General features: G+C 33.9%; 3 protein-coding genes across 3 annotated transcripts; 2 read left to right on the plus strand and 1 right to left on the minus strand.

Moving 5' to 3' along the window:
• Positions 1 to 349: 349 nt before the first annotated feature.
• Positions 350 to 7,911, plus strand: LOC129899299 (uncharacterized). The gene is made up of 7 exons (XM_055974210.1): positions 350 to 1,054; positions 1,744 to 2,051; positions 2,347 to 3,018; positions 3,243 to 3,371; positions 3,890 to 4,093; positions 4,964 to 5,164; positions 7,279 to 7,911. The coding sequence occupies exons 1-7, from the start codon at positions 781 to 783 to the stop codon at positions 7,399 to 7,401; spliced, it is 1,911 nt and encodes a 636-aa protein (XP_055830185.1). The 5' UTR covers positions 350 to 780; the 3' UTR covers positions 7,402 to 7,911.
• A 3,496-nt stretch (positions 7,912 to 11,407) lies between these two features.
• LOC129901108 (boron transporter 4-like) lies at positions 11,408 to 15,647 on the plus strand. Its single transcript, XM_055976225.1, has 13 exons — positions 11,408 to 11,665; positions 11,780 to 11,862; positions 11,956 to 12,148; positions 12,257 to 12,395; positions 12,541 to 12,706; positions 12,848 to 13,014; positions 13,101 to 13,274; positions 13,373 to 13,468; positions 13,577 to 13,693; positions 13,914 to 14,239; positions 14,542 to 14,821; positions 14,899 to 15,042; positions 15,367 to 15,647. The coding sequence occupies exons 1-13, from the start codon at positions 11,556 to 11,558 to the stop codon at positions 15,391 to 15,393; spliced, it is 2,022 nt and encodes a 673-aa protein (XP_055832200.1). The 5' UTR covers positions 11,408 to 11,555; the 3' UTR covers positions 15,394 to 15,647.
• LOC129901109 (protein DUF642 L-GALACTONO-1,4-LACTONE-RESPONSIVE GENE 2-like) lies at positions 15,628 to 19,476 on the minus strand. Its single transcript, XM_055976226.1, has 3 exons — positions 19,392 to 19,476; positions 16,927 to 17,439; positions 15,628 to 16,303 (listed from the first exon to the last, which is right to left on the minus strand). Exons 1-3 carry the CDS (start codon positions 19,456 to 19,458, stop codon positions 15,768 to 15,770), a joined length of 1,116 nt encoding a protein of 371 aa, XP_055832201.1. The 5' UTR covers positions 19,459 to 19,476; the 3' UTR covers positions 15,628 to 15,767.
• Positions 19,477 to 20,117: the final 641 nt, after the last annotated feature.

The raw sequence follows: 20,117 nt of genomic DNA on the forward strand, positions 1-20,117 counted from the left end.
GTTCTAATAAGCCACAATCAATAATATATTTTTTGATTTGGCTTCAATATGTTTATTTATGTCTTTTAATTTTGAGTATGCATAAATAAATATATAAATTTATATAAAATTAAATAATTAAACATATGCATATTATATGATATTTTATGTGTCTTATGTAATATAAGATACGGGTGTCTCTACATTCAAAAGTTGAAGAGCATATATACTAATTGAAACTTATATTATTAATTAAAATTAAGTTAAATAACATATTTATGTATTATTTCAAGGTAAAGATTGGATTGTTTTCTCCTCAATAAATAAGGGGAGGAAAAAATATATTTTACTGGTGTAGTTTATAGAAAAATATAAAGTCGACGCCAATAAGGAAGACAGAGGAAGAAAGAAGGGGGGGAGGTCCGGGGGGTAAAGGGAGAGAAAAAACAGTTCAAAAAACTCCCGGCGATAAACCAAAAGTCTCCTCTCTCTATACTTTTTTCAACGGACGGACGACAGAGAGGAATTTTTTTTGGCAAACGGAGGAAATTGTTTACTTTTCTCTTTAACTTTAATTCACATATATTTCATAACGGATACCTCACCCGACCCGGAATACCGAGACTCAACATCGTCGCTGACCGGCGTTTTGTTCGCCGCCGGCGAGATATGGCCGTTGCGCCACCTTGTCGTGTGGATTTACCTAGAACCTCATTTCGTCTTCGATCTATTATTTCACGAAGCCCTACCTGACGAGGAAGGAAGATATTCTAGGCCAATATTGCTTTAAGCCTTGGAATTATGATAATGGGTTCCGGGGGAAAAGGAATGTTGGAGAAGGTGAAGCGGTTTTTGAAGATTATATATTTCATGGTGGTGATGTTGGCATCCTTGTTGGTACTATCGGCGCCACTGATTGTGGCAATTGGGGATGTTTTGGTACCAAGTGTGTTGATTTCGAGCTTTACATGCGTTAAATGTTACAGTTTCAAAGAACATTTGAATAGATATGCCTTCAAAAGCTCCTTGACGGACATTCCTCTCGTTTCTGTCATGAGATCTCTTATCATCACCTGTATGTCATTGTTTTTTGGTTTCGTTTCCATTTTTCTTCAATAATGTATTCTATTTATTGTTTTCTGATTAATGATAGGGAGGATTGTATAGTGGACTCTTAACTAGTTTGGGTTTCTGGTGTTGTGTTCTGATGATTAATTAATGCATACTCTATATAATTCTAACTGTTGGTTTTAGATTAAAGCTTGTTTCCAATTTGCTTCTGGTTTTGTGTCCCAACCTGCTTCGAGTTGAAATCTAGGTATTTGCAGATATGCCTGGAGCTTGATGTTGTATATTCTGGCTTTGCACGTATAGTTCCCTAATGTAACTTCTTAAATTTGGTTTTGATTGCTAAACCCTTTTCATGATGCTCCTTAGAGGTTTTCGTGTTTCTTTTGTTATGGTAAACCTAGCAATACCCTCCCTCCGATCAACTTCCGTACCTAGGAGACCAACTGTTGCCTGAGGGTCCTTACCACTAGGCTATGCCTCCATTGATATGTTCAGATGGCTGAGTTAGGCTTATCTCTATGGCTTGAGCTTCTTATTCCAAGGTCTAATAATTTGTCAAGGTTTACTCTTTTTACTAAAATAGCTAGATGGGATGATCTGAATTTAATTTGTTAACATTTAATGACTTTTTTCGAGTCTATTATCTGGTTAGTGTGTGCTATAAGACTAATTCATTTTAGTTTCTGATGATAGGTGTTTATTCATTGTGTGATGGCCCTGCTCTTTCACATGGACCATACCTTGGAACGGTTACATTCTGTTCCATCATTTCCGTTATTCTACTTTCTATCAAAGCTTGTGTTTTCTCTGTTAATTCATATCAGGAGGTTGAAGCTTCATCTTCTGTCTCAAGGCAAAGGCTTCATCTGAAAAAGTCATGGGGGATGCCTGTGTTGTTTCTTTCTTCGGTGGTCTTTGCTCTTGGACATACTGTAATTGCTTACAGAACAAGCTGTCGAGCAAGGAGGAAACTTTTGTTTCACCGAGTTGACCCAGAAGCTGTAAGCTATTATATGCCCTCTGCTTAGTGACTTTTACTCTTCTTGGATGTGCTTGCCTCATGGGGAATAAATTCTGTAATTTTCACAAAATGAGCATGCTCTTTTCCTAACTAAGTGTTTAATTAAAGGTTGTATATCAATTTACTATTTAAGTGCATTTTATTCCTAGGAAATTTAGATCATAGAGATTATTTATGTAGTCTGCTTTCTTGATTTATTAGCGACATTTTTTTAAAAAGGTACAGTTATCTGAAGCCTATAAGTTTTTGAGAATTGGTTTCCTCTACAATTACAGGTCCTTCCTTGCAAAGTTGTTTTCTCTGCATATAATAAGGTACCACGATCTCCAATTCCGACAGGTAAAGCAAGAACTGAGAGTGATATGAGGAGAAAACTTGCAGGATCGGTTCATGAGGAGGGGGAAATCCCTGCTATATTGCTTGCTGATGTTGACAGTTCATTCATTTCTTGCCTTGGGCTCTCTCTTCATTACAAACTTAGCTTGCCTGGCTCACCTTACCGTTCTTTGTCTTCCACACCTTCTTCTGCTAACCCGCTGCATGTTTGGTCAAAAAGTGATTATCGTATCCGGAGGAGCCACAGTAGTCAATTTCATGCCCACACTCTCTCTATGCCTCTTTTAGATGTGTCTCCAACTTCCCCAGTTCTGTCTGAAGAAATCCCTAGTTTCTGCCTAGATGAAACTGGTGATGAAGATGATGTTGGTAAGGTGGGATGTTCATTTCCAATACGAGATGCTGAAGGGAATAATCAGTTTGGAATTGTTCTAGTGCATGGTTTTGGAGGCGGGGTTTTTTCTTGGAGAAATGTGATGGATGAGCTAGCCCAACAGGTAGGTTGTGCAGTCACAGCCTTTGACAGGCCAGGATGGGGATTGACATCTAGGCCACGTCAGAGCGATTGGGAGGAGAATCAATTGCCTAATCCCTACAAGATTGATAGTCAGGTATTCTCATTATTTTGATTGTATGTTCTAATGAAGTTTGTTGTAAAATTTAGCATGAAACTAAACAATAGAAATGACAGCAATTAATAAAATGGAAAAGAAGCGAGCATTTCAAGTAGCAAGAGCCAGAAAGTCTGGAAATTTCTGGGTTTTTTGATTTGGGTGTTCGTTAATTTTCGATATTTTAGGCCTTTTGTTTAACTGTCCTATTTTTCACTTTTCAGGTTGACCTGCTTCTCTCATTTTGTTCAGATATGGGTTTTACTTCAGTTGTACTTGTTGGTCATGATGATGGTGGATTGCTTGCACTGAAGGCTGCACAAAGAGTTCAGTCATCCACAAATTCGATTAATGTCAGTTAACTTTTTTTTCCCTTTTACTAAGTCGATTAATGTGATTGACTTGCGACTCTGCTTTCTTCTTGACAAGTACCTTTGTGTGCTTTACTGTTATCAGCACTGCATGAACTGAAAACTTGATGAAGTCATGATTTAATAAATAAGAATAAGTTCCCAGTGGAGGCAAAAGACACTAGGTGATTTCTTCTCATCTACCTACGCCTTACCCGGTACCTGTGCTGGTGGGAGGTAGCAAGTACCCATAGGAATAGTCAAGGTGCATGGAAGGTGCCAGGACACCACCGTCATTAAAAAAACAAATAAGAAAATGTCACTAGTCCCCTATTTTGCTCAAGCAATTTCTGTGCCTTAGTGAGTTTCTCACCTATGTATTGTTCTATTTTATTTGAAGAAAATTGATATGAAGCACTTTAGGATCAGTTTTAAATTCAAGTTACTGGTAAATGATGTGCACCTGCTTCGCGTGTGTTCCTGAGTAATATTAATCTTCTTGATTATTTTTTGCCTTCTAGGTCCATATTAAGGGGATTGTATTATTGGATGTGAGCCTGTCGAGAGAACTGGTTCCAGCCTTTGCAAGGATATTATTGCGTACTTCTCTCGGAAAAAAGCACTTGGTGCGTCCACTGTTGCGAACCGAAATTACTCAAGTTGTTAATAGACGTGCATGGTATGATGCCACCAAGTTGACAACTGATGTTTTGAACCTATACAAGGTATAGAATGTGTTCTTCTTGTGTGTTTATTTAGACTAGGTAATGACTGCTCTTCTGGATTGGAACTGATACTGTTTGGATTAAATTTAATGTGCTCCTTAGATTCTCTCCAGTAGGACATTTTGAATTTCACATCTGTGAACTAAACCTGATTTTGCTTGTGTTAGCATTTGTTTTAACCAGGATTAGAATTTCACACCTGGGAACTAAACCTGATTTTGCTTGTGTTAGCATATGTTTTAACCAGGATTAACTAAGCAAAACAAATACTAGAAATTAAAAAATTAAAGTAACTACTTAGATTTTCTGATTTTAAGGAGAAAACCAGAAGATTTGATCTATTTATATTCTCTCATTATGATATAAACAAGAGACTTTGGTGGGATGCGGTGGTGCTAAGAAAAAGGAGAATGGAGTACAAAATGCTCACTGAGTTTTATCTGTCATATTCAAAGAATTTTGTTTCTGCATTTGCAATCTTGCAAATGGTGGGACACCATTATATGATGTGCACAAGGTACAGACTTCTTTTCTGTGCAAAGTTTATTGACATAAGAACTTTTTGCGGGCAAAGTTTATAACAAAACGGAGAGGACAGTGAAAGTTAGAGAGACTCGCAACTTGGTTGAGGGCGTAAAGGATGCATTTACACTTCACTGGATCATATAATATATTTACCTAGAGTTGAAATATTATAAATGGGATGATTGATGGTGTTTAGGACACCTTTATTTTGGCTGATATGCAGGACAAATATATCTTCCCCTGTTTTTTTTCGTTGAGTACTCGATATCAAGTCATTTGGTCTTACATTTTCCTAGATTATGATGTGATCATGATATCATCCTTTCTGGTTCTGTGTGTAATCAGGCCCCATTATGTGTAGAAGGATGGGATGAAGCACTCCATGAGATAGGAAAACATTCATCTGAGACAGTCCTCTCACCAGAAAATGCTGTACAACTGCTTAAAACAGTTGAAAATTTACCAGTTCTGGTGATCGGAGGAGCTGAAGATGCACTTGTATCTATAAAATCTGTTCAAGTGATGGCATCAAAACTTGTAAATTCTGTAAGTTCCCCCTCTCTCATCAAATTTGATCTTTGTTGTAGTAGTCTATTTTATATCATGGTCTAGCTTTGAATGAGATAGAGTATGGAAGGTTATTTCTAAATTTTTCTGTTTCTGTGTTTTATGATTTTGCATGTGTTTTCCTTAGTTTAAAAAAGAACATGTTTTCCTTAACCTCGTATCACTTGTTTAGGCGTTTTGTGCAACATGTTGTTTCTGATGGGAAAACCAGTTGAGTTAATTTCAAAAGCTGAAATTCTTTTCCTTTAGGGATATTTTGGTTTATTATAATTTAATCAATTTAGTGACGTGTATTGTACCACGTGGGGTGAAAACTGAACTGTTCAAAAGTTATTTGAGTTGATCATAATTGGTGATGAAAAACCTGCTTTGTCATATGTGGTAATTCAAAAGTGATTTTCTTGTCCTTGTGCTATTTTGGCTTGTTTTCTCAATAGAAGCCCAATTCTTTTAGGTAGATCAGTGAGTGATTATTTCGATCCAAGTTAGTAATCGTATCTCAATAATCCTAAAGAGTTAAATAATAAAAGCCTTCATTTATGAGAGTCTTGCCACGAGACCTTATGATAGGTTTTTGGAGTATATTCTTAAATATGAAAAGTTTACTTAACGTCTAAAAAGAAAATTCTCTGGGAAAACAATATTATAACACTTCATACGAGGAAAATAGAAGAATCATGGGCTGTTAAGGGGTCGTTTGGTAGTGTATAAAAATAATGCTAAATAGAGTGTATTAGTAATGCTTGTATTAGTTATGCTTGCATTAATTATAGATAGAATATTTCTTATGCATTGTTTGGTTTAATGTATTAAAAATAGCACGCATTGCATAAAAATATTTATTTACAAAAATATCCTCAACAATTATGGTGGAAAAGATGTAAAAAAAGATTTTAAGGGGTAATTGAGTCTTTAATCATGTTAATACATGCATTAAATCTTCTTGCATTACTAATACCTAGAAATCCATGGTATTAGTAATACACACCTTAATACACAATAGAGTGCAATAGTTATACATAACATGAAAAAATGTACCAAACAAGGTACTACTAATACACATAATTAATGCATGCATTAATTTTGCTAATACACTCTACCAAACGCCCCTTATAGACTAAACAGAGTAAACCACAAAAGCAAGAAATACTGTTGCTTTAAAGCCACCCTACAACTATTGGTGATCAAAGCAAAAGATAAAGAACTAAAGAATTTCGTGAATGCTTACCTCTTAAAGATGGTTTCGGAGATTCCATTTTCCTTGAGTAAAAGAACATTCTGGTTCTAATGTTAAAATAAAAGATAGAAGACACAATATGGGACAACATACTATGGGAAAAATGTTTTAAAAAGAAAAAAGGTTTTGGATGGGTCAGCTGCCATAGCACAAGAAGACACAGATACAATTCAAGTTTGTGATTTTAAAAGGAGTGTATTTGAAACATCCATCATGCAAAGAATGTATAATTACTAGGTTTACACATGGAAACCCTACCATCTCTAGTAAATTACAAGTAAAAGAAACCAGTTTTCGGATTTTCCAAACACAAATGGTATATTGTTCAAACAAGTGAAGAAGAATTATTTATATATTCCACCTTCATTGCTCCTAATGTTCACATTATATCTCAAAAGCATATGTATAATATTGCAGCTCCGCCACATGTCTAATTGTGTAACTATTGTAAAGTTTAATGTATTAGTGCATGCCACAAAAAAGTATTAATATGTACAACCTTTAGGGGTTGTTTGGTGTAAGGGATAAAAATAAATAGTCCTGGGATAAAATTTTGGTGTCTTGTTTGGTTGCCAAGTTGGGGATAACTTATCCCACCATTTATACCATAGTGATGGAATAAGTTATCCTAGGATAGTTAATCCCAGGATAATTAATTCTGAGATAACTTGTTCTCAACCAAACGACCCCATTAGAAACTAAATTGATTCCGTCCTACCCCTTTCCCCGTCTTTTTGGAGCCACAATTTTTTTTATTAAAAGTGCAAGTTCTGGAGAACATACATATTGTATGCTGTTCCTGTGCTTAACTGCGTATGCATGCTTCTGCAAATCTAACAATGATCTCAACTTACAGAGACTGGTTGCCATATCCGGCTGTGGACATCTTCCACATGAGGAATGTCCGAAAGCATTGCTAGCAGCCATGTCACCATTCATCAATAGAATTTTAGTGGAACCACAACCGCAACATCAATAGGATGCTCTAATGTCAAGTCACAAGTATTTATTCAACTGAGCTTTTTGCCCCTTTTTTTCACATATCTCTTTTGTAATTTTTGTTTTCTAAATTTTACTCAAAAGGTAGAGGTCCAAATCCACCTCTCCTTTTGGTAGCTTTAATTGTGAATTTGCAGCTTGAGTGTTAGAGCTTTCAAGATGTATCTTTCTACCTCTCCCTCCTTCCTTCTTTCCGTTTTGCAGATTCTTAAACTCGGTTTTTGGTTTATGTTATTGACCACATAAGAGTGGAGGTAACATCTTTGTACAATTTCCTTTTTCCGTCGGAACAGTGTAGCAGATTTCCTGCTAGAATCTCTCTTATTTGTGAAAATTCTGAGTAACAGTATGGTTGAATACAACAACAATTATTTCTTCTCGTTTATGTTTTCTACGTGCTTGTCAAGAAGACATGCACTGATGTATTTGGTTGTAAATAATAACAAATATGAGAATATCAGTATTATTATTTATGCCTTGTCTATGATAACACTTACATGCCTTATGTTTATGAAATTGTACACAAGTATTATTTTGAATAATGTTTTCATTTTGCAAGAGTGTTGATGTTTATATTTTTTTTGAATAATGTTAGGCATATTTGTAAGAAATTTTCAGTATTATACATTAAAGTAGAATGACAAAAAGAGAAATAACAACTACAAATAGAGAGTTCCTATCTATTCAATTTTATGTAATTAAAGATGGAGAAGAGTTTTTTTTTTTCCGGAACATTTATCTTTCAAAATATTAAATAGAAAGTGATCACAAATTATTTAATAAGATGTAACAATTACCAGTAATCCACTAACTTGTATTTTGAACGTGTAAGCTAATATTTGATAATCTCACGTATGCTTCACGGTATGGAAGTATTATATATGAAATTGGAAACGTTACGCCTGGGTGGAATCAGAATTTTATATAAGAAAATATCACTCGTGGAACTTTAACCCCTAATATAAAACAATTTTTACACTCTTTTTGCCACTTTTTAAAGTAATTCTCATGTGAAGAGAAGTAGAGAATTCAATATCAACTGCGGTTGTGGAGAGGAAAATTTGTCAATATAAAAGAAATAAATTATGTATGATAAATATTTTTTTTTAAAAAAATTGTCTGAGTGATAAATTACAAAACAAGATAATATTTCATATTCTAAAAATTTCCATAAAGAATAGTCCAGTCAAGACTGTCTCTTTCTCTTTTCCTGCCTTAAGAATTTTCTTAGGTGTGAACTGTGAATTCTTGGAATATATTTATGACGAAATTTCTGCGTCTTGTTTTTCAATTTTGGTTGGCAGCATAAAGCGGAGTTCTAAGTATTAAAAATTGTGATGGAGTGATAACTACTCATTCATCTTTAGTTAGTGATGTGGGATTTTAATCTTGGATATGGAACGACCTTTAATAGGAAAAGACTTTATCCAAAAATGAAATTTTAATCCGAACTAATCGAGCCCAATGAACACAGGGAGGAAAATAAAAAAAGCCGAATTATGTAATATTCCACAGCACTCCTTTATTTCCAGCAAACCCTCATCACTGCGTTCTGTAAGACCTTAGTCAAATAAATAATAAGAATAATTACGCCTACCATTTAAATAAATTATCACTGGCCACTACAATTTAATCCTAATTGCTAGGGACCCACGTTTTGATTTGTATAATCACGCCTAAACTGCCCATCTATTGCTCTTTTTCCCCATTTTACAAAATAGTCTTTCTCTCATCTTAAATAATTCACTGATTTATCTCCATAATTCACTCGACCATAATCAAATTTGAAATTCCAAAGATTTTGTGACTCTCTTGCCATGTTCATAAAGCTAGTCTCTCCCGCTTTGAGAAGGCAGTAGTCACTAGCAAATATATATATATATATTTTAAATAAAGATGGCTCATCAGGCCATTTATTAGTCAATTGATTTGGCTAAAGAAAAAAAGTGCACATAGCATTATGCATTGAAGCAAAAACGAAAAGCAGAGGACACACAAAATTTCACTTTTCTACAAATTGTACTTCCTCAATTTCAATTAACAGTCATCTAATAAAAAGTATAAATCTATAAATTTAAGGTATTTGTATATTTTAATTTTGTATATATTTTTTTTTGTGATATGTATTTGTATAAACAAATTCGATATTTTATTCTATATGACTCTTTGAATTTATTTTGTATCCACGTTCATTACTATGAATGTAATTATATACAGTTTGATTTATATATTTACATAATTTTTAACCCACATGTAAATTTTTAAGATTTATATTTATATATTACCAGCAATTCTACACTCTAGAATTATTTGTATAATTTCAGAATTTGTATAGTTTATCTGTTTGTATATTTCAATCCATTGTACACATATACAAATATTTGTATAGCAACTCCTATTGTTGAATAATTGATACAACTATACATGTTAATGATGTTTTATTTATGGAGTTGAATGTATCGTCAAATGGCCACGACAGACGTTGCGGTACACAATTCAATAAAAACAAAAAAAATCAACCCAAAAATGTATAATTAGTCTTCATATATACAAATTCTGAAATACATACACAAATTATGTATTCAATCGACTCACATCCACAAATTATGTATCAATTATACATATCATCATAATTTCAGTAGTCAATTTATACAAATACAAAGCAAACGAGTGTACGATACATATACAAATTATATAATCAATCTATACATATCCAGTAACTCCAGTAGTCAATTGATATAATACAAATACAAATCAAAAGAGTTTCTTGATACATATACAAATTATGTAATCAATCGATAAATATCCAATAACTACAATAATCGAAAATTCAAATAATCAATCTATACAAATACAAGTCATATATGGTAAGAAATTATAATCAGATACAATAAGCATGATTTGTAGGATTGTTTTCCGTTTTAATAACCGAAATTATTGTCTATTTTCATTAATTAAATTGAAAACCAATTTGTATAACTTATTAAATTCAAGCGAGATATATAAATGAGAATTGATATAACAAATAAAACTATAGCTATGAAACGTAATTAGTAAACTATAGCTAAGGAGGCTCTACTAAGTTTCATCAGTTAGCTATTTATGAAAATTCCCCTAAATAACAAGGAGCCGTATATTGTAAGTTGCAAGGATCGTTTTATCTTTATCTGCCTTCTCTAGGCCATCTTGGCTACTTTAAAATTTTAATGTCCAGACCTTATATTTTAAAAGAAAATTGCAACTTATACTACATCCGTTTCGTTTTATATGAATTCGATGGTTTACGGAATTCTGCAATTCACACCAAATATCACATTTCACTACTTTTTTCATTAACGCAAAGAGACGAGATATCCGTTGTCGAGAGTGTTTTGTTTCAAAAAAAAGCACATGTGCCCTCGCACAACGCGCACGGTGCGCGAAAGGCAGACTGTCAATTTAATATTTTTTGGCGCTTTCCGCACTAGGGTTCCTTGGCGCTTCTGCATAGGGTTCGTTAATCACCCCATGAGCATGCAAGCATGCTCGCGTGAGCTGGGGATGGGAGGGAGACGAATGAGGGGGGCCCAAGCACCCTGCCAGCGCGGTTTGAGTGGCTACAAATTTTAAGAAAATATGAAAGATTTTTAAATTTTATAGTCTTAAATAAAAACGTGTATACTATATCAAATGTTCTTTGCATCTTGTGTTATTATACATGTTATGTGGGATAATTAGGAATAAAAAGTAACTAAATATAGAAAATGACATTTTTTGTTAAAATAGACTAAAAAGAAAGTAATTAAGACACATGAAATATAATGAAATTAGCCCATATCGTCATTGTACTCATTCGTCTCTTTGGGTAGTTTATGTTGTTAAACCTTTTTCATTTTTCCATTTCTTTTGACAAGTCAAATTGACACGAGGAACACAATCCTCCTATAGTCCTATGTTTTTTATTTAAATTTCTGTAAAGAAGAAAAAAAGAACTTACTATGTTGTTTCCAATGACAAATGCTACAAGTCATAGTGAAATTGTACACTATTCCCATTTTTTTGAACTTTAGTACATGTTGAATAGTAGTCGTAAATATTTTGGTACTCACGTACTCATCAATATTCCTCCCACCAGTATTTTTCTATTCATCGGAGATGATGAAGAGTACTCTCAAAGCTCCATTCAGAGGCATTAACGATGATTTTCGAGGAAGATCATCTTGTTACAAGCACGATTGGATTGCTGGACTTACATCTGGATTCACGTACTATTTGTTAACATTGACCTCCTCCTTTCTTTAATTCACAGAGCCTAAATTCCGTTTTTTCAAATGTTATTCACAAAATGACATTGAACATGTTTTATTTTTCTTATGCAGGGTATTGGCTCCAACTACGTATATATTTTTTGCATCTGCTCTTCCAGTAATTGCCTTTGGAGAACAATTGAGCAGAGATACAGGTTACTTTTTTCCTAACATTTTAAACTTCATTAATTAACAAAAACACGTTTAATACTATAGACTTATATATATAATTTTGCATCTTGATTTAGATGGAAGCATTAGCGCTGTGGAAACTTTAGTTTCAACAGCTATTTGTGGTATCATACACTCAATATTCGGCGGGCAGCCGCTTTTAATATTAGGAGTTGCAGAACCTACTATTATTATGTACACTTACATGTACAAATTTGCTAAAGGGAGACAAGAATTGGGACAGAGTCTTTACTTGGCTTGGGCTGGATGGTATGTTGTTGATTAGAATCGTCTGTGTTTTACATTTTTATCGAAAATTCAGTTGAGATGATCCAGAAATATTTTTCCTACTTATTATGATGTGCTATTACTCTGCAGGGTTTGTGTATGGACGGCACTCTTGTTGTTTCTTCTAGCAATATTTAACGCGTGCTACATTATCAATCGATTTACAAGGATAGCTGGGGAGACATTTGGGATGCTCATTTCTGTGCTTTTTATTCAAGAGGCAATTAAGGTAACCGCAAGGGGAAACAGGAGGTCTTCTTAGAAATTCAGCTCTTCGTAATATCTGATATAATAGTATCAAGTCTTAACTTAGTATGTCAAATTTAGCTTATGAAAATGTAACTTTAGATAGCACTTTTAATGTGATTTTGTAGGGGGTAGTGAGTGAGTTCAAAGTTCCGAAAGCTGAGGACTCAAGTTTAGAGAAATATCAATTCCAGTGGCTCTATACAAACGGGTTACTTGGAGTTATATTTTCTTTTGGCCTTCTCTACACATCATTGAAAAGCAGAAAAGCAAGGTCATGGTGGTATGGAACAGGTATATATGTGATGTAAACATGTAATTAGTGATATAATTTTCTTACACTGTCGATGTATATGATATAAATCTTTTCATGAAGTTGCATGTATGTAATGACTATCGACTAACTAATATTACTTTCTTTTCTCATTAAATCAGGTTGGTTCAGAAGCTTTGTTGCTGATTATGGTGTTCCTTTAATGGTTCTTGTGTGGTCAGCACTCTCATATGGTGTGCCAAGCAAAGTTCCATCTGGAGTTCCTAGAAGGCTCTTTAGTCCCCTTCCTTGGGAATCTGCATCTTCACATCACTGGACTGTAATCAAGGTGTGTTTATTGTGAACGGAACGATAGATTAATTTTCTGTTGGTTATTGAAACATCTTGAAATTGGACGCATGATCTGAATTGCAGGATATGGGGAAGGTTCCTCCAACATACATCTTTGCTGCCTTAATTCCAGCTTTAATGATAGCTGGACTTTATTTCTTTGATCACACTGCTGCTTCACAAATGGCACAACAAAAGGAATTCAATCTCAAGAATCCTTCTGCTTATCATCATGACATCTTGCTCTTGGGATTTATGGTATTCATCTATAGCTGATTTCTTCTATTGTTTTTCATTTTTCATCACTGGAGTAACAACCTGAAGATTATCCAATTACATGAATGGTATTTCCTTAGACTTTGCTTTGTGGTTTGATTGGTGTGCCTCCTTCAAATGGTGTCCTGCCACAGTCCCCTATGCATACGAAAAGCTTGGCTGTTCTCAAGAGACAGGTAATTAGCATACTAGCTAGAAAATCCAATAAATGATTGTTATATATACTAGTGATTTTGTTGATTCTACTCTTTTGAATCCGAAAAACATTATGCAATGTGAACCAGCTGATTCGGAGGAAGATGGTCAAAAGTGCCAAGGAGAGTATAAAGCGAAAGGCTAGCAACTCCGAAATCTATGGCAATATGCAAGCAGTTTTCATAGAGATTGATAGTTCTCCTGATGTAAGTCTCCACCTCTTATCAGTTTAGTTCTTGCTGCCTAGCTACAGCTATTGGCATTGTGTTTAATTTGTCAAAAATTCTTGTATAATTCTTCGATTTCATTTGTTAAATGATGTTTTAGTACACAGTAATGTACATCTTAGTTCATTCAGGTGTTGATGACATGCAGATCGATGAATATTAAGCTTTGTAAAAATTAATGGTTTGTGTCCTATTGCAGACCATAGTAGCTAAAGAGTTGGAACTCCTGAAGGAGGCAGTAATGAAAAGTACTGAAAACAAAAATGGAAGTGAAGCAGAGGTCGCATTTGATCCTGAGAAACACATAGATGTTTACTTGCCTGTCCGAGTGAATGAACAAAGAGTAAGCAATCTATTACAGTCACTACTAGTAGCAGCATCAGTTTGTGCTATGCCAGTGATAAAGAAGATACCAACTTCAGTTCTTTGGGGATATTTTGCTTATATGGCTATTGACAGCCTGCCAGGAAACCAACTTTGGGAAAGATTATTGCTTCTTTTCATCACCCCTGGGAGGAGATTTAAGTAAGTCCGCGTTTCAAAATACTTTTAAAAAATTATTACCTCTTTGTGATGGTGTACGTACATGAAAAAGGATTTAAGTTATATACATTAACAATATAAAGAACTTCTACAATTTAACTTGTTATAGCAAGTTCTCGTTCTTTTTTCTAAGGTACTATATCAGACTGATATGAAAAGTTACCATGATGGCATAAAAAACTTATACAGTGTCAATGCTTAGAACTTAAATTTAACTCGTAGGTAAATATGAGCATAGGCGAATTCTATTCCTTCTTCAACTAACTTGAGTGACCATTTGACAGGATCCTTGAAGGGGTGCATGCATCTTTTGTGGAGTCAGTCCCATTCAGATACATTGCCATTTTCACAATTTTCCAATTTGTGTACTTATTGTTGTGCTTTGGAGTGACTTGGATCCCCATAGCTGGCATTCTCTTCCCCTTGCCATTTTTTCTTCTCTTAAGCATAAGACAACACTTACTCCCTAAGCTGTTCCAGCCTCATCATTTGAGAGAACTAGATGCAGCTGAGTATGAGGAAATTGTTGGCTCCCCTCAACGTCTGCACAGTTTCTCTTCTAAGGTATCCCAGAAGTTAAATGTTCGCTCAATCTTTTGATTTTATTTTCAAGTATATCATCAAATACTTGTTTTTATAAGGAAAAGGAAGCACCTAATAATGGAACTGATCATGAGGAAGGTGGAGTAGATATTTGTGGTGCTGAGATATTAGATGAACTTACAACAAGCAGAGGGGAATTTAAGGTCAGGAGCAAGAGCTTTAGCGAGGATAAATGTCCTCAGGTATCTTGAGAATCAGTTCCTTCAACAGAGCTTTAGTTTATATTCAAAAAAGGAGTTGATTTATTAGACAGTCACTCAACTAATAGTTATTTATCACAAAAAATCACTTTCTTTGTTGAAAAAAATTGGAATGTAGAAGAGTGACTTTCTAAGAAAATAACTACTCGACTCTATTAGTTGAGTGACCATCTGAGAAATAAATCCTTCAGAACAGTAGTGCACAGAGTTGGTGAAAATTAAGAAAACACCTATCTAAAACATTACCATTTGCATAAATATGCCTGGAGAATTTAAAATAGCACAGTTGACATTCTACTTTTGCAGGTTCATGCAACAACAGAGAGAATTTGAGTAGTTGAGCAGCTGGAACTCAAGGAGACAGAGACCAAAAACAGTCTTGAATTTTTGTGTCACTAAAACTAATCCTGGAATTTTTGCTTATGCACATTCTTTTCAAATGGAAATAGAGAGGCGAAAAAACAACACATACTATGTTGAACCAAGAAAGGTTCTTTCATTTAATTATTCGAAAATTTTGTATAAATATATGTAAAATGCAATAATATTTAACGTAACAGTACATTTTAACTCTCTTGTTTCTATGACATGAAATCAAAAAAGCAAACATACATCAACTATTACAAGGAATAATATCACAGTATTCTGTCATGCATAAAACTTAAACTCAATCAATAAATATTATATTTAAATTAATTAAAAAAGACCTATGGAAGGTGGGGATTGCGAACTCCTACCAATCTCACATCATCGACCACAGGACCACACAACGAGCCCGAATTATCACTCTTCATATGATAATACGTGCTCAAGAACCTCACTCTTGTGCGTGGAGAAATTGCCGTGAACCTAAGCCTAGCCCTTTTGAATCCACCTTTGCCTTTAGATTCATAAGGGAATTGCATAGTAATTTTTCCAGCAAATGCCTCAACAAGCATTGATCCTTCACAAGAATTACTAGCATCTCCAATTGAGAAAAGTAAATCATATATTTTTCCTGGTCTTGTCCTCACTACTTGTGCTATGGCACTCTCTCTTCCGGCCACGAGCTCGACGGCTCGTTTGCCCTCGGGCACGTGGAAGTGTTCAGCGTCGATGTATTTTACTGCTTTGAGAGATTCGATCATCCATCCGAGTAACGGAGAATGATCGTCTTCGATGTTGGGAGGAATTAGAACGCCCCATGTTGTGTTAGGGAAAATGTATGGGCCTTCCTCAAAGTTGCCATTCTTCAACATGTTGCCTGCATGCAATTTTATGGGTTAATTTTCTATTTTGTGGGTGAAGAGACTATTGTGTGGGTTACTTACTATATTAGATTTGCTAGGAAATGTTATTATCACTATTTATTAAGTTAACATGATAATGTAAAAAATCTATAAACTCTGAAAATAAGACAGGTTATTTATTATAAAAAATGATATATTGATGGTGTAGATTTTTCTCTGTGAGGACGAATAAAATTCAAACTCAAAATAAAGTAAATTAGTGACTTTGGAAGGTTATGATTTATCTTATTATTTGTAGTGTTATGAATTTTTGTCCAATAAATGCAATTTAACATATTAAGATAATTCCTTTCCTTATTTTTTTAGGCCAGAATCCACTTCCACAGAGCATAGATATTACCTTTAAGTGAAAAAAACTTCTACCAATAGTAGTAGTATATGTATAGGAACTTCAAAGAAAATACAAATGTGTTTTTATCATTTTGGGATTTCAAGTTCAAGCCCAAATGGACCTTATAAGTAGGTAATTTTGTAGCATAAAATTGCACCATTTGCTTTTAAAATATGCTAATCTTTAATTTTTGTCTATTAACAAATGAAATTGTATTAAAATATAAACGTCACTCGCCTTGCTTACCTCTTGGTCTTTTGGGTGTTTTCAAAGCCTTGAGAGCAACGAAATCAATAAGCGGGCCACAAGCCGGATCCTTCTCCACAGCTGGATTATGGATCACAACATCTATCTCATCTGCCTCTGCCAAAAATCCCCAGGAATACGAATCCCATCCTTCAGAACTATACATTGTCTGCAACGGCAGCATTCCCCAATCATTCGGCTCAGAATTAGGCGAAACGGACACATTTAATTTCTCCTCTTGCGCGCAAGTCCTAGCAAACACAAACGAAATTGAATAGAAAACTCCTTTTGTCACTTTTACTTTGGTCTTAATAGATGCGTCTTCGCCGAGCCTAACTGCGTAATCTCCTTGTGGCACTGGAAGGAGCATATCGCCTTGTGTTTGGCCTGATTTGATGTACTCAACGTAACCTGATATTTCCCAATTAGGTATTGCGTGACGGTCTACTACTTTTGTGCCTTTCATTTGGGAGGGTTTTGGACCTAGCTCGAAGTTCCCGTTTGGCAATATTCCTGATGAAATTACAAACAACAAAAAGGAATTACATACATATATTCAACTTTTATTTGAGTTATATATATCCAAGTTATAATCCAATATTTATACTTTTACATATAAATGAACTTGTGCCTGTCGATTTTAATCTGCAATTATTATTTCTACCATACTACAAATTATCGTTTATAATTTAAAAAGAAATTAACCTATAATTATCTTTTTATGATTTACTGATTAATTGTGTAAATAGGCTTTACATTAACTACTAGGTAGATCTTGCATCAATGGATCAACTCGAGACCCGAGGGATCAAGTTTATATTCCATGTTCATTTTACTTGGCTGCTATATCTATTCATTTTACTTGTTTATTTTACCAAATTAAGAGAGTTTATTAGTACTTTTTTTTATACTACCCTTAGGAGTACTACATAAAGTAGATGTAGAGTCCGTTTGGATTGACTTATAAGTTACTTATAAGCTGTTTTCAATTTTTTTGAGTGTTTGACTGGCTAACTTAAAGTCATTTTGTACTTAAAACAAGCCCAATAAATAATTGAACTTGTTTGGATGAACTTATTTTAAGTAACTTATAAGTTGAAAACAGCTTATAAGTCAAAAAAATAAGTTGGGCTGCAACTACTTTTTTTTTTTAATTTATAAGCAGTTTTCAACTTATAAGTTACTTAAAATAAGTCCATCCAAACAGGTTTGTAGTCAAACATAAAGTTTCAAATCATCTTTAATAAAGTTAGTTTAGTAAAAACTATATCTAATTAAAGTTATTTTTAAGAAATATACTAAATTAATAATGATCAAGTAATATAAATCGGAGAGCTTAGATTTAACAAAGTAGTTTTTTTAGCTAAGTGGGGAAAAAGAGCATGTCATGTTGGTTGCCACCACATATTATCTTCAGTAAGTATCACATGCATGAATAAATAAAGTCAGTCCCCTCTTCCTCTCTCTCTACCCCGTATATCTCATTCCCATTTGCTTGATGAGAATAAAAGGGCTAATTGCGTAGCAATTATTTTATTTACCGTACAATTAATTTTTGGGGTATTGAATGACATACCAAAATGGTGCCGACAGATCGGGGACATGGCCGCATCATCCTATCACTTAAATGAATGTTTTTTAAAAGTTACTATTACTTCTTTTGTCTAAATAAGGGTCGCAAAAATCACGTGAAAAATTAATAAATACAATGTGTGGTTTATTAAATTATTTTAGTTAATAAATATTTTTTTGGAAATTTTAACACTATTAAGAAGGAACATAAGGTATGGTTGGAAAACATATTCTCTCTGTCCTAATTTATGTGGTTTCATTCGGATTTTGAGAGTCAAACAATTTAATTTTAATTGTGGATTTTTCGATTTAGGCATGGAATCTTTAAGGTTTTTGAAACAAAATTTAAATATTTGAAAACTACGTAAAAAGTACTACGAGTCATAATGATTGATAATTCAAGATATTTAAAAAATATATAAAAAAATTATGGTCAAAGAAAGATTTGTTTGTCTTGAATTCCTAAGATAACAAATTTGTTAAAAGTGTCATATAAATTAAAAAAGAAAAAGTATTAATTTTTGCTTTGAATTTCTAAAATAACACTTATTTGGAACGAAGGGAGTATTATTTGCTATAATTAGGCTGGCTGGACGACTAAGGAAGTTATATATATGGATCGGACTAACATCTTTGTTGCAGTAAGTAATTCATAATTGGAGGATGATAATAATGTTAACAAGTGGCAAACTTGACGTTTTTAGTAAATGCTATAGGATGCATGGTGAAGGCGTCGATCATAAGGTTATTAAAACAATCGCTTGGGACACTAAAAAAATTGCTATAGCATGCATGTAAAAGACAATTTATGTGCCAAATGAAACATATATAAAACATTATTGATTTGATGAAAACATAAAGGAAAAGAAAGATGGAGAATAGTAGAAACTTACCATCCTTTTGAGACGAATTAGCAACGGAAGCAAAGAGCAGCACCAACAGTATGGCTGCCACCTTCATTTTTTATGTATTTGATTATGTGATGAAATTCACGAACGCTCAACTGGCTTTTATGAATTTCTGTTCGTCAAATTGCCCCTAGCTAAGAAGGAAATTACAAGAACTGCCATCATTTCTCTTTCCTAGCTAATTTTGACAACGATGCATAGGTGCACGTGCAATCCTCGTGCTGATCGAGGGGATAAAGATTTAGATAGGCATTTACAATATTTTAAAATAAAAACTTGTGTTTTTTTTGGTAAGAAATTTTTATTTTTACGTATAAGAAATTTATAAAAACTTATTTGTTTATATTCACTTTGTAAATAACCAACAAGAGATCTTATTTCCACGTAGAATAAATAAAGGGGAGGGACATTGCCTAATCATACCCCATGGGCATGCAGAGTCTGGGTCAAGATTTTGAAGACTCTGTATGGTGCACTCTTAATAACATACATAGTTTAAAATTCTTTTATTAGATAGTATTATATATGTATATATGGAGTCTAGAACAGTGAGACCATCTTAATTAATTGCCTTGTTTTGGCGGCTCTATGGCAGCAACCATGTTCCCATACACATGGAAAAATTTTAAGTTAAAGTCGAATTATTGTGTTTTTCTCTTTTGTTTAAAGCATTAAAAAATTTAGCCAATGATGTTCTTCCATCTTTTATCC

This window comes from Solanum dulcamara, chromosome 8 (assembly GCF_947179165.1).
Source record: "Solanum dulcamara chromosome 8, daSolDulc1.2, whole genome shotgun sequence".
NCBI classification, from domain to species: domain Eukaryota; kingdom Viridiplantae; phylum Streptophyta; class Magnoliopsida; order Solanales; family Solanaceae; genus Solanum; species Solanum dulcamara.